A 14,418-nucleotide genomic window follows, 5' to 3' on the forward strand; every position below is an offset into this window, starting at 1 on the left:
AGCAGCAGTTCCTTCCCCATGCACAAATCATGCAAAAGGGAAGTGCAAAGGAGGTGGCTACTAATTCCCCAGCCCCTGCCAAATGACTGCTGACATGAAATCTTCCACAATTGTCTTTGTGGGATCAGGATACAATTTCAAGGCATCTCAGAGAGTATAAACCACTCCACCTAATAAAATGCACACATTGGAGACATATGGCTTAATGAAGCATTCATTTCAGACAAAGCCAAGTGTGTGAAACAGAGTTCCCTGGCTATGAAACATACAGTGAAGCAGACACTTACAAACATACTCACACAAACTATTTTTTATGTGTGGCAAAAATAAGTAATAGGACGGAAAATAAATATATATAAATCTGGAGGTCTTAAGTGGCTGAATCAGAGCTCTCTTTTCAGTGCCCATCTCACAGTTACATTGGCTCTAGTTCTATTGCATTTTTTTTCTTCCTAAACCAGAAGTCAACTCACGCTGTGGCTCGGCGCACAGAACTTACCGATTATCTGGATAATTTCTGCTAGCAGAACTCCATCGGCAATGTCCTGTTGCAAGTCCTTGATCAGCCGTTTGTGGCCAGATTTTGCTAGATAGTGATTAGCCCAGTCAGTGTAAATCTGCAGAGTGGAGGGAGAAATGGGGAGAGAAAGCGAGAAAATAAAAATTCTTAAGACAAACGTTGGCTTACCCATGAGCAGAGCTCTGAACCACATTCCTGTTTAAGGAGTCAGAGCAAAAAATAAAAGTTTAAACATTTTTTTAAAAGCCTGTCTCAGTGCCATTTTTTTTAAAAAAAAATTAACCTTGAATGAATCATTTTATTGCACAATGAAATATCACAGTCACTGTGACCAAGCAAAAGCCCCTTTAGAACTGCCAAGAAAACTCCTGTCAAAAATCACTTTCAGTCTGATATGATTCACGGAAATAGACTTGGACTGAAAACCATGTTGGATATTTGTGTTACTTTAAGCACTGTGTGTGTGTGTGTACGTGCGCACGCGCGCACACACACACACATTCCCAGTTCTGGTGTATGGTAATTCACAAAACATGGCTGGATGACAAGTGATGGCAACCTGATGAATAGAAACACACACTCACATGTTTCTACTAGCATTTTCTGGGGAAATAAACATTTCATTTTAACTTTTATGTTTGTATGCAGACAGCGTAACTAGAGCACATCTATTTGGCAGCTGCCTGTGCTTCCAGGAAGCTGCCTAGCAGTAATGCAGCCCCAGAAAGCACAGGTACCTTTTGAGTTCTTCTTTCCTCTCTTCCTTAAAAACAGAGAGAAAGAGAGAGAGAAAAGAAGAATCCAAAAGTGCACACTGCATTGCTTGTATGCATCCCACAATCATTGAACATATGAGTGGACAGCAAGGTGAGCAACAAAAGTCCCCTGAGCACATGGATTACAGGATTTGGGGTGCTGCATGAATGACATCCAGCCTTCTTGCGTGCAGATGCATATTAACACTATTGAAACAAAATTATTTTCAAGGCTTAGGTCAAATCCCTGGCATCAGACTAGATAATCATATGAAACTGATTTGTGATCAGTAAAGATTGCAGAATGGGTTCCCTGACTATCCTGGGACTGGGAACTCCAGCTCAGAGGGATCATTCCCATGGTGGTCTGTTTAGACAACTCAGCCATCTTTATGCCTTGGAGGACTTTGTCCTTTCATGGAGGATAGGGCTATTAATGGCTACTAGTCATGATGGCTATACTTTAGTATCAGGGCAGTATGCCTATGTACACCAGTTGCTGGGCAACATGAATGGGTGGGTGTTATTGTGCTCATGTCCTGCCTAGGAGCTTCCTGTAGGCATCTGGTTGGCCACTGTTGAATGCTGGACTAGATGGGCCTTTGGTCTGATCCAGCAGGGCTCTTCTTATGCTCTTTGTGAGTGTATTGATACTGCCATACTTACATAATATACCCTATTCTGGACCAATCAAAAAAGAATTGATAAAGGGGAAAGAGTGTGTGTGTGGATGTCTAAAGGCCTATTGAGTTTGTCATTCACAACCCTGTGGGTATCAATGTTTCTAGTTCACTGGGGACGCGGGTGGCGCAGCGGCTTAATGACGCTGGAGTTTGCCGGCCAGAAATGGTCGATACTCCAATGGTTCAAGCCCAGCTCCGCATGACGGAAGTGAGCTCCCATCATTTCATCCCTAGCTCCTGCCCACCTAGCAATTTGAAAGCATACCATCTGCGAGTAGATAAATAGGTACCCCCATTTCAGTGGGGGGAAACGCTGGCAGCACTCTATGCGGGGAGCAGGAACCAGCGCTGGATCTGCCTGGAAGCGATCGGCAGCGAAGCGGTGGAGAAAAAGCCCGGATGAGCCGACTTCCCTAAGAACACTGCTGGCCAGCTGATGCAAAGCTAGCTTGCCCTCTTGTGGTGCATCAGTGCAACAAAGACTAGCAACTACTGGTACCAGAACATCTACCGTGTAAAAACATTGTAGACTCCCTGGCAATGTGTGCCATACGCTAAATAAATAGTTCACTGTATGCAACAGTCACACAGTTGCTTGCTCCAGTGAGACAGTTTCGTTTGCCTTGTCACCTATGTTTAAATGTGCTGAAATGTCCACAGAGGGCTGTGAAAGTAACACATACATGGAAGTCACATTGTTGAAACTACTGCTGCTATTCTAGAAACATGCTATGCTGACAGTTAGAGCAAAGATGTTAACAGTGGAAGTAAGCTGGCAGGAGACAGACCGAACTGGAGATGGTATTTAGAAACAAGAACAACACTTTGCTACCTGATGAGAACCCACTCCAGGGAGGTAGCTGTGTTTCAGCAAAACCAACAATGAGTCTTGCGGCATGAGTTTTCATGAACCAAAGTCCACCTCATCACAGACAGAGGCACAAAAAAATCAGCTACACATTTTATAAAGAAATGCATTCACTGACACCTGGATCATATAAAAGAACATTATATGGAGCCATGATGAACAGATCCAGTGCATCCTTGGTGACTGATCCTTGTCAGAAAGCAAATATCTACCCCATTCATTTACTGCTCTCAGTACAATAATAAAATGGACTGGATACAAAGAACTTTAAGTGGAAAATTACTACTAGTGCAGCCTTTCCAAGCCTGGTGCTTCAACTCCCTTCAGCCCAAGCAAGCATGGCCAGGAATACTGGGAGATGTAGTAAAAAACAACAACAACAACCTGGAGGGCACCAGATGGGGGAAGACTGCACTAGCGCTATTCCCCAAATGGTTGCATAAGACCTTACATAAGACATAACACAGTGTTATAAATAGGTATATTTATAGCAGTCATTATGCTTCCACTTGCATCACAAGCAGTGCAAGTTCTTGCACAAATGGAGGACCATCTTTGAACTTACTTTTCCCATGCAACTACAGTGGCAGGAAACCTGGTGCCCTTCGGATGCTTTGGATGACAAGTCCCATACTTTTATTTATTTATTTATTTATTTCTTCTATTGTGGAACTCAAGGTGGCTACATGTGGTTCCCAGGTGGTCTCCCCTCCAAGCACTGACCAGTCCCAGACCTGCTTAGCTTCAGCAAGGTAGCTGTCTCATGTGCCTTCTGATCATGCCCTGGGACCATTGGTAATTCTGACCATTGGTCATGCTGACTGATGTAAGTTGTAGATGAAAGAGTCTGGAAGCCTCCAGGTTGCTCTGCCATGTGGTTTAAAATACAAATGGCCATGCCCTTCCAAGCTCACCTCAGATTAAATTGGAAACTATCCAAAATCCCTCCCCCCAAAATAGAAGACCTCAGATCATTTTCCAAAGCCCAGAAAACTGGAGCAAGTTCATGCTCCATATATGAAAGGACATCTTCTTCTGAAGAAGCCCCCAAAGCAACATACAATAAATAAATGCCTATGTAACTCAAACAAAAAACAGTTTGACAGATTCAATCAATCCAAAAATACAACAGGAAGCACCACTACATTAAAATGTAGTGAGAAAACAAGAAAATTTTCATGCTGTGCCTAAATTCTGGCCAAGTAGAGCTCCCTGAGTAACTGGTTCCAGAGCTGTCATGACATTGCGGAGAACCCCTTTTTAAACCTTAGAACCCCTTTATCTACATATGCCCCTGGGCGAAGCCTTAGGATCTCTTCTGTTTGGCCACACCGTCAGGAATGGCAACACAACTCTGGGTGGTTTCTGCAGTGCCAGAGTGATTGCGTACATACTTCCTCCACTGATTAGATTAAAAGGCAACAGCCTGCCTGGCTGCCATACCCAGTGAATGCATGAGGCTATCTTTAAAGCTTTTTGATGGGGTGACCAAGAGGAGGCTTAGATATTACTAAAAAGGTAAAAAGGTAAAGGTGTCCCCAACCAGTCGTGTCCGACTCTAGGGTGCGGTGCTCATCCCCGTTTCTATGCCGAAGAGCCAACGCTGTCCGAAGACGCTTCCGTGGTCATGTGGCTGACATGACTGAACACCGAGGTGCATGGAACGCTGTTACCTTTCCCGCCGAAGCGGTACCTATTTATCTACTTGCAATTTCTTGCAGTCAAACTGCTAGGTTGGCAGGAGCTGGGACTGAAGACGGGAGCTCACTCCGTCACGCGGCACTCGGGTCTCGAACTGCTGTCCTGCCGACCTTCCGGTCTACAGTTCAGCGTCTTAACCACTAAGCCACCATGATCCCTCTAGATATTACTAGAGACCCTAATAACTACTAGACCACCATTGTCTGGTTCAGTAATAGAATTTGGATGGAGAGCCATGGAAACAGGGCTTCTACTTAGAATTCCCAGGAAGATTTAAAATGGCTATCCTCTACTTGAGACCCTTGGTAGCAGCTTCCAAATGCTCTAGGCTTCCTGCCTGACCACTACCATTGCATTCAAAACCCACAACTCACTCATTGGTCAAAGTCCTATCCACGGCACCAAAAATGGAAAATAGGCAGCTCACAGGTTGTGCTGTGTTATGTGTGGCACTTGACTTTGAACTCAACAGATGGTTTACTATCTGGATATACAAGGCAAATGGGTATCCCTCAGCCAGTGAGGCAACAAAGGGGTTCAAGAGGAAAAGCAAGGAACTCTGGAAGAGGTGCCCAAGTGAAGCAGAGAATCAAGCTAGGAATCAATCCTGAACTATCTTGGAAGTCTGTTGGACCCCAGCTTCATTTTAGACCTGAGATACACAAGCATGAGGGATGCCCAAGGAAAAAGAAAAGAACCACTGCTCCCTGAACTATAGGACAGTTACAGATTTCAAAACAAGGGGTACACAGGGCTTGATAGCTCAGGGACTGGATCCAGGGTTTGCTGCCTGCAGGTGTGTTGCCTGCAGAAGGGCACAATTTAGTCCCTGATCTTTCCAAGTAGGGCTGGAAAAGACCACTGCCTGAAACCCTGGAAAGCCTCTGCCTGTCAGTGTACTTTGTGCTGATAGTCTCAATAATAGTCTAACAGTCTGACCCAGTATAAGGCAGCTTCTTATGTTCAACTGACCCAGCTTAATTTAACAGCTGAATTATAGGGATGGATGAATCTGTCAAGTTCAGTTCTACTCAGTTACTCATTTTTCTAACTTCAGGTTCACCCCATCCCATTCCCACATCACTTTGCATTTTTTTGTAAAATGTTCTCAGGAAAAATTATAAATATTTTCATGTGCATTTCTTCTCATATATGTATTTTTTGTATGCAGTTTTCCTAATATACATTTGTTTTCCAAGTGATTTTCCCCAATATAATGCATTATTTATTTATTTATTGCATTAATATCCTGCCTCTTTTCCTCTTGCAGGAACCCAAGGCAGCTTACATTCTTCTCCGCCTCCTCTCCATTTTATCCTCACAACAACAACCCTGTGAGGTAGGTTGGGCTGAGAGTCTGTGACTGGCCCAAAATCACCCAGTGAGCTTCCATGGCCGAGTGGGGACTAGAACCTGGATCTCCCAGCTCCCACTCCAGCACTCTCACCACTACACCACGCTGGCTCTCTTTTTTGTGTGTGTGTTCATTTCCCTAATATATATATCTTTTTGTATACACTTTCTGTATACACGTGTATACCCTATTCTACACATTTTTGTGTGCAATTTTTGATTTGTGAAATGCATCGCAAAATTTGGAAAAGTGTGAATATCTGCATTCTGGTTTGTGGCCTTGTTCAGAACAGGCCATGGGTTCTGGGTGGCTTGTTACCAATGCCAACAAGCTACCCTTCCTGGGTTTGCATGTCATGTCACAGTCACCATGGCTTGAATATTCACAATGGTGGCTGGCACACACCACAACCCAACATGGCTTATTTAAGCCATGGTGGGTGCCATTGATCCTGTGAACTGGGTCACCATGTACATTTGGGAAATGTGAATTTGGTAAGTCCACATTAAAATGCAAACCACACAAATTTCTCACCCATCCCCACTGAATTCCTGCTGACATCCACCATTTTAACATAAAAACCCATGTTTACTGACTATGAAGATACCTTCTGCTTGCTTTTATGTTTCACTCGCTCACCCCTACATGACATTTTCTTTTTGAAGTATTTTAATACAAAGGTTTTTTCAATTTAATTAAACACCAGCTTAATGTTCTGCGTGCCTCTGATGCATTCTTCTAATATTTCACTGCTGCCTCCCATTCCTTCTGTCATTTGCATTCCAGATGTGGTACTGTTTAATCTGTATTTTCTACAATGTACTTCTATTTTAAATGAGAACTACCAGCTACAATAGCTGATAATTATCTAATGCTTTTAAGCTGCACCATTTTGTATTTCAATTTCCAATTATAACGTAGAAAGTAATGGGGCAAACCAAAGTGAGAACACGGCTGTGCGCAGTCTTCCAGTGAGCTCTTCTGCTATTCTATTTCGAAAGAAATTCCTTGCAAGCCAATACATAAATAAACTCATGGTTCACTCCCACATCCAGCATGCAAATGATAGAAATGATGTTGAAGGATGCAAGTCCACCATTTGTTAAAACCACCTTCATTTGGTCAGAGTGCTAATTCTTGGGAGAGATGGCACCTCATCAGTAAGAGTCGGGAGGCAGTGTCATTGGCAACACTTGTTGTCTTGTTTATTTGTTTATTCAGCTTTCCATTATTTTTCACTATTAGGGATTTTACACTGATGGATAGACCCCGTTAAAATGTCACATCTAAAGAAAAACAGACAGAGCATTAGTCACAGCCAACTGTACTCACAGAGTCATTCCTTAACTTTGCTCATGCTTCTCAGTAACTGAACTCTTGGAACAAGCTGCCGACTTACTCATTTCCTTAAAAAGTTCTCTCTCTTAACCCACTGTTCTTTATAAAATATCAACATTCAACACAAACCGCTTACACCATAGACAGGGAGCCAGAATTATCTGAGACTTAACAGACCAATCCCAACAAGATGACAGCATAAAAGAATAAATTCTGCATTTGTGTGGTCCCAAAGTGTGTGAGAAGTCGAGCTTAACCGTTTGCAACATGAAACATTAGACAGGACATTAGAGAAGTTTCCTCATGGTATTACAGTTTCTAGCATTCTTTAACTACTTGTCATTCTATCTTAGAACAGCTAAAGAAATTTCACTATCTTTGATACCCAAATATAGATATAACTTCTTCACATAGCTATGAAGTGCACAATCGGAGAAGATTTGAAATAACATGGGGGGGGGGGGTTAAATTTAAACAAACAAACAAAACAAAGTGATTCAAATGTATCTGCCTAAATCTATGCAATAAAATCTTGTTTGTTGCTGTTGCAATAGTACCAAAGTTCACAGATTCTTATAAACTGTTGATTGCACAGTTGTTAAGAATGATCATCCCCTTTAGAGAGCGCAACTGATGTACTTGATGTACAAAGAACTGGATAACTCCAGCAGCCCTGTTCAGAAGTTGCCTCCAAGTGTACAGTAAGTGCATGGAGAGAGGACCAAGGACCCCAAAATTGCTGGGCCCCACTGGCCCCACCCAGACATTGCTAGATCACACTGGTCATGCCCCCAGACCTGTGTGTGTTAGATGGAATGTCTGTTGTGTACATGTAGGCATTCTGTGTGATGTGGAACCTGATTGTGCAGGTTGCGTACAGCTGCATGCATCTAGGTGTTTCTTTCAGAACTTCTGACTAACACATGAAGGTCTGGAGAAGGACCAGCAGGGTTGGGGCTAGTAGGCACCGTCCTGCTCCCTCCTCCATGCTTTTAGTGTATGCATGGAGGCAACTTCTAAACAGGACTTCTATGTCTATAATATAGAGACTGTAGCCCTGCTCATGAGTTACTCAGATACAAGGAGCTGTGGGGCACACACCTAGCCCTGCTTGAGATTGTGCAGTTCTTCCTGGGCCCTCATGTATTGAGAAAGGATGGGAAAATCAGTGAGGCTGAAGCCAATTGAGGTTCCCCAAGTTCTGCTTCAAAACTCAGTCTGCCTCATTTCCGTTCCTGAATGCAAGCTTCTGTCACTGTTGTTCAAAGGGGGGGGGGGGTTGCAAATGCAATCACAAGCTCAAAGTATGTGAACGTTGTCCCCAAGATGCGCTCACATTCATATTCAAGGTGCAAGTTCTGATGTTTAACCAACTGAAACAAAATTCTTGCACATCCTTAGTTTTGCAGGAGAACTTCCAAGGAAGTTTAATATCAGCTAACTAGCCAGGATATTAGGCCAGGATCTCCGCATTGGAGCTACAGCATGAGGGGAGGAGAGGAGGCACAATGCTTGTTCCCAGGTTCATAAACCATGGTTCATGAAGCAGGAAATGTTACATCCAAATCAGGCCACTGTGACCCTTTGACTTCTATGGGACAAAATAGCATAGCAGCAATCTGGGGCATAGTTGAGAGGGGACAAAACCCAGGCCCAGCCCAAGTTATATTGCTGCCTCAAGCGAGGTGGTGCTGCCCACACTTGCTCACTCGGCCACACTCTCTCGCTTGCCCTGTTCTTTCCCCATTGCAGCTACCGCCACCACCACCCACCCCCAGGCCTCCCCTCACCCTGTCCAGCCCATGTGCGCCTGCTTTGGCACTGGAAGCACCAGCAAGCTGCTCTCTTGCGTACCAGATGGGAGCTGAGCTGGCCTGGAGCCGGGGCTGGCCTTCCATGGGACTTCTACAGAGCCTCCATTTCTGGGGGGGGGGGAGCAACCTCTTGCAGAAGTGCTGTGGCTGGGCCACAATGTATGTCAGGGTTGCCTCTGAGCATATAGAGTGTCAGAGTAGCTCAGATTCTGAGGAAGAGCTGCAACATGTGGGGGAGGAGGAGTTTCAAGTCACAGATATCCTGGACTCACACCAATACTTGGTGGACTGGAAGCTTAGAGCACCTAAGCTCAGCCCCTGCGATTTCCCGCTTCTGGCTGTGTCTGCGCCTTGTGTCTAAGAGTTCAGGTTGTCCTTCCCTCGCCTCCTCCTGTTCACTATCACTCACAGGGATGTGTGAAGGGAGGGTCTCTCCGTCCAGCTGTGCCTCTGAAGCCTGGGAAAGTTCCTCTCCCACGTGTTGCAGCTCTTCTGCAGAATCTGAGCTACTCTGACACTCTATATGCTCAGAGGCAACCCTAACATTATCCCTGATCCCATGAGGCCCCCCCTCCTGCTCCCCCCCCGGGGCCCGGGGCTTGTGGGGGTACTGGCGGTAGAAGCGTCTCAGCAGCAAAGAGGCATGCACATGCTCAGCTGGTTCCCAGGAGCAGTTGTCCAGGCCATACCCCTTCCAGTCCACCAAGTATTGGTGTGAGTCCAGGATATCTGTGACTTGAAACTCCTCCTCCCCCACATGTTGCAGCTCTTCCTCAGAATCTGAGCTACTCTGACACTATCTGTACTACACCACCGTGCCAGTGTAGTACTGCCAAGTAAAATCTATAGCCAGCTTCCAGAGCTACATGAGCACAAGAAAGCTCTTCATTTTCCACAGGAAGCAAAGCTTGGACACCCTTTCCAGTCATTAACTTTGGCATCCAGTGACAGACTTGAGAGACCTAGCTGCCAAGCATGTACCAACCTTTGGCTGCCTGGTGCTCTGACCTTTCCACAACCTCTCAGGGTCACATTCATAAGAGCTCAGAGATTCCCCCCCCCCCCCGAGCTGTAAAGTGCAGGAGGCAAAGATATATTACAATCTCACAGCTGCCCTTTGCACCCTTTCACCTTATTTAAAGAGAGACCTGCCAAAAACACAGTTGAACAGAATGTGTTAAATGCTACCTCATGATGGAACTTTGAAAGCTTCTCTTTATTACAATTGAATACTCCATTTATATCACACATAAGCTTAAATATTTTTGTAGCACCTTTTCAGTCAACTTACATTGGACAATGCACATGTTTTCTTCTTGTATAGCCTTTTCAGATAAGAGATCAGTGCAATCTCAAAATCCTCACATGTATGGCTGAAATGAATTTATTAAAGAGGCAAACTCTTAAGTCCTAAGAGTCTGAAGACACTTCAGTACACACTTATATTATTGCAAACATGTCATTTTTCCTGCAAGTGTAGTGTAATGGTTAAAACATTGAACCTAGTTGATGTGGGTTCAAATCCCAGCTCAACCGTGAACATATATGATATACCTTTGGGCATATGTCTACCATAGACCTCTGTGCACTGTGAATAACAACTAGCTACCTGTCTCCACTGGGCCCTACTACACTGGAACAGCTATAAAAGATTTCCTGTTTAGGCTGAGACAGCTATAAATAAATATCCAAGCCTCCTAGTTCAAAGGTGATATTTCTCAAACCACATGTTGGGGAGAAGATGACAATCCAAGTGAAATGACAATCACCAGCAGGCCTTGGTCATGAGATTCATGGGGTCATCTGCTTGGCTACTTTTGAAGACAAAGTGCTAGAGGAGATTATCCTGGAGTGAATCTGTTCTTATATTGTATTAAGTGATTATCAGCTTTTTACTTCATCTCCAGATCATTTTTAAAAACTGACTGGATGTCTTTTGTTACCTTTACATCCTATGGAGACAGAAAAATATGTTAAACTTAATTGAACAAAGGCTACAGTCTTATGCACATCTACGTGGAATAAGTCCCATTAAACTCCAGGGAATTTACTTCCAAGTAAACATGAATGGGTTGGGGATGCATATTGGATGGGTTCGCATGTAATGACAACCCACAACATTTTTTTTAAAAAACATGGGTTGCCACAAATAAGGTAGCATGCCGGTACATGCTTCTCGGTTGCTCCTGCTGCAAGCAGGAGCTCCTGAACAGGAGGAGGAGCTCCCCGCCACCTCAATTGCAACCACCGCCTGGTTTGCTTAGTGTTATGTGTGAACCAGGAACTCTGGCTAGTCATTGTTCTCTGGAACTGTGGGTTATTTCTCTGGCTTGTCAGGGGGCAGGAGGAGACAAGCCAGAGTTACTGGTTCACATGGCAAATGACCCATGGATGGAGCACTAGCACACGACTTCACTTTAAGAAATTGCAGGTTGCCTTTATGTGCGAACCAGGCCATATATTAAAATAACAGGAGCAGCAGGCAAAGAGTAAACATAAAGTTCCAGAGCCCTGCTGATTGAGCTGAAGCAAGATCTTGTAAAATCAGATGCATCCTAGGTGTATAGCAACATAAACCAATTTTAGGGCGCATGAACAGTCCTGAATTGTTAGTCCCCCACCGCTTCCCTGTTTGGCTGTACCTGTCACTTGTCATGTATCCTTAAGGGTGCAATCCTATGCATGTTTCAACAGAAAAAAAGTCCTACAACTCTCAGCATGCTGGCTGGGGAATGCTGGGAGTTGTAGGACCTTTTCCTGTCTAAACATGCATAGGATTGCACCTTAAGAGAAACAAAAAAGCTCTTTGGGATGTTAGACCAAGCACATAGCAGGAAAAACGATGCAGTCAAGAAACAAAATGTATCTTTTCTAATTGTAACTTAATTCAAAAACTATGCTTTCAGATCCTTATTGTACAAATGGCAAATTCAGTGTCTTCTACTCTCCAGTGCTTGTACTCTATATACAAGATAGCTAAATGAAACCTCAGCAGTCTGATCTCAGAAAACGAGTAGCTGAAATCTTCAGTGTAGCAATCATGAACCACCTTTGAAGCTCATATATATTTTCAAGCCACCGGGAGAAATGTATCTAATCATTTATATCAATGAACATTTTAAATTGGCTGGTATCAAAGTTATGTCAGAATGGAACCCTGGTCAGAATTTAAAAACAACCACCACCAGCAAGGCTAACATCCCAGGTACCAACTTTTCTCCATATTACAATATGAACACCATGAATCCTCAGTGATTGCAATATCACTTGCAATATGGCAACTTGCTGCCATAAATATAAATGTAACATCAACAATGACATCTTCCAGTTTCTTCAGAAGTGCAAAACTGGACAGAAGGAAACTCTCTATTCTGGAGGCTGGAGGCTTGATTGATTGATTTGATGTGTACCCTGGCCTTCTACCAAAAACTCAAGGCAGCTTACAATCACAGCTAAATAAAACTTGATTAAAGCAGCAAATACATTAAAAATGCAATAATAACAGAATAAAAACAGCACCCAGCCCAACAGATCCACTTACATGCCAAAGCCCTGCTTGAATAAAAAGTCTTTGCCTGCCAGCAGGACAGTTTTCTTTTGTGACTATTCAGAAGGCAGAAGGGTTCTGTTCTTTGGGATCTAATCACCACATTAGGCTGGCTCAGGTAACTGTCTGTCTGTCTTGCAGTACCTGCAGAACACCACAGGAAGGAGCTAGATCACCATGCTGCAGCTGCAAAAACCAGGACGCTGACAGCTGATATTTCCCAGTCCCGTGTTAACAGCAATTAATGACTGTTCAGGCCGTGACACATCACACAACTGTTAATTGCAGTGTTGAGTGTCAGAAGATTTTTGAAAAAAGGGAAAAAGGCAACACTAGATGTCAAAATGAACCCAAACAAAGACAACCATTGCTTGAACAACTGAGTAATCATTAAAACAAAAACACCCCCCCCCCCACAAGCTATTGGCTTTAGATGTCAGTTCAGATCCCACAATTCTCTTTGAATAGGGGTGCCTTGGACTACTCCAAATGTTTTAGACTACAACTCCCCTAATCCCTGGCTATTGGCCATGCTGGCTGGCTAGGGCTGATGGGAGTTGTGGCGAAAACATCTGGAGGATACCTGGTTGCATACCTCAGCCTTTGATTGGTAACTAAAGAGAACTGCAATAAAAACACTTCTCACATTGACATACACTGTGTGCACAGTCACACTTGGGATCGCTGTGGCAGAAGAGAGATGTCCCTCTCTGTGAAGTGAGAGTTGTGCAATCATATTTTTGATTTGTTAAATAAAGTGAAAGGAGAAAAAATCAGTTGCAGGTGACCATTCTCTAGTCCACTAATATGGCTCTAAATAACTTGTCATTTAGACTGTAACTGTAAGGTCCGACATTTTTGGTCAGGCTTTGAATGATAAGCAAGAAAAAGGGCAAGAGGCTGACGCGAATTGTATGAATTCTTGCTCTCTCCCTGTCTGACAGACCATGTGCTCATATGTTCTTTCTTTGTCTATATGTGTTAAAATGCTGCCAAAATCACTGTTTTAGATGTTAGCCTTAGCTTCTCATTTAATTAAGAAGCTGTCAGGAACCCTACTAAAATTTCTACTCAGTTTAGGGTGCAGTCCTATGCAGGCTTAGACAGAAAAAAGTCCTACAACTCCCAGTATTCTCCTGCCAGACATTACCCTTAGTAATTTTCTACTAAAATGTATTTAAAAGGTGGGGCCCATAGCTCAGTTGTTGAGCACCTGCTTTGCATGGTTCCATCCCCAGCAACTCCAGGTAGGGCTGGAAGAACTCCTGCCTGAAACCCTGAAGAGCTGCTGCTGCCAGTCGGTGTCGACAGTACTGGGCTAGAAGGACCAATGATCTGACTCAGTATACGGCAGTTTCTGTGTTCCTATATTCCTAATTTAAGGGGTTAGGCAACATCATCATCATCATCATCAGTTTTTTGTTATTAATATATCAGATGTGGAGTCCGACTGTAGAAAAGAGACCACTCTCTCAAATCCGCAACCCATCTTGTCAGAGACATAGTTCCCAGTCGCATAACTGGCAATCACATTGCTTAACGAGGCAGGTTGACTAAGGGAGGAGTGGACTAACCTATTCATTCCTCTCCAACATCTAATTGGTGATGTTCCATGCACACCCCAGTATCTGGATCAGGCCAGACCTTCATGAGCACCACGAGTAGGCACACTGGTGGTCACTAGTTGTTCTGGCCTGTTGTTGTTCAGTCGTTCAGTTGTGTCCAACTCTTCATGACCCCATGGACCATAGCACGCCAGGCCTTCCTGTCCTGCGCTCTCTCCCGGAGAGTGCTCAAGTTCATATTCATTGCATCGGTGATGCTATCTAGCCATCTCA

The 14,418-nt window shown here is 43.9% G+C and overlaps 1 protein-coding gene across 2 annotated transcripts in view; it reads right to left on the reverse strand.

The window, feature by feature from the left end:
- The window catches only part of NAV3 (neuron navigator 3), a 351,861-nt gene that overhangs the window by 276,574 nt on the left and 60,869 nt on the right, over window positions 1–14,418 (reverse strand). For both annotated transcript variants that reach the window (XM_084810412.1, XM_084810411.1), the window contains exon 2: window positions 500–617. In XM_084810412.1, coding sequence (XP_084666538.1) covers window positions 500–617 — 118 coding nt within the window. The remainder of the gene's footprint in view (window positions 1–499; window positions 618–14,418) is intronic.

This window comes from Heloderma suspectum, chromosome 7 (assembly GCF_057233095.1).
Source record: "Heloderma suspectum isolate Gila_16-S chromosome 7, 16-S_ref, whole genome shotgun sequence".
NCBI lineage: Eukaryota > Metazoa > Chordata > Lepidosauria > Squamata > Helodermatidae > Heloderma > Heloderma suspectum.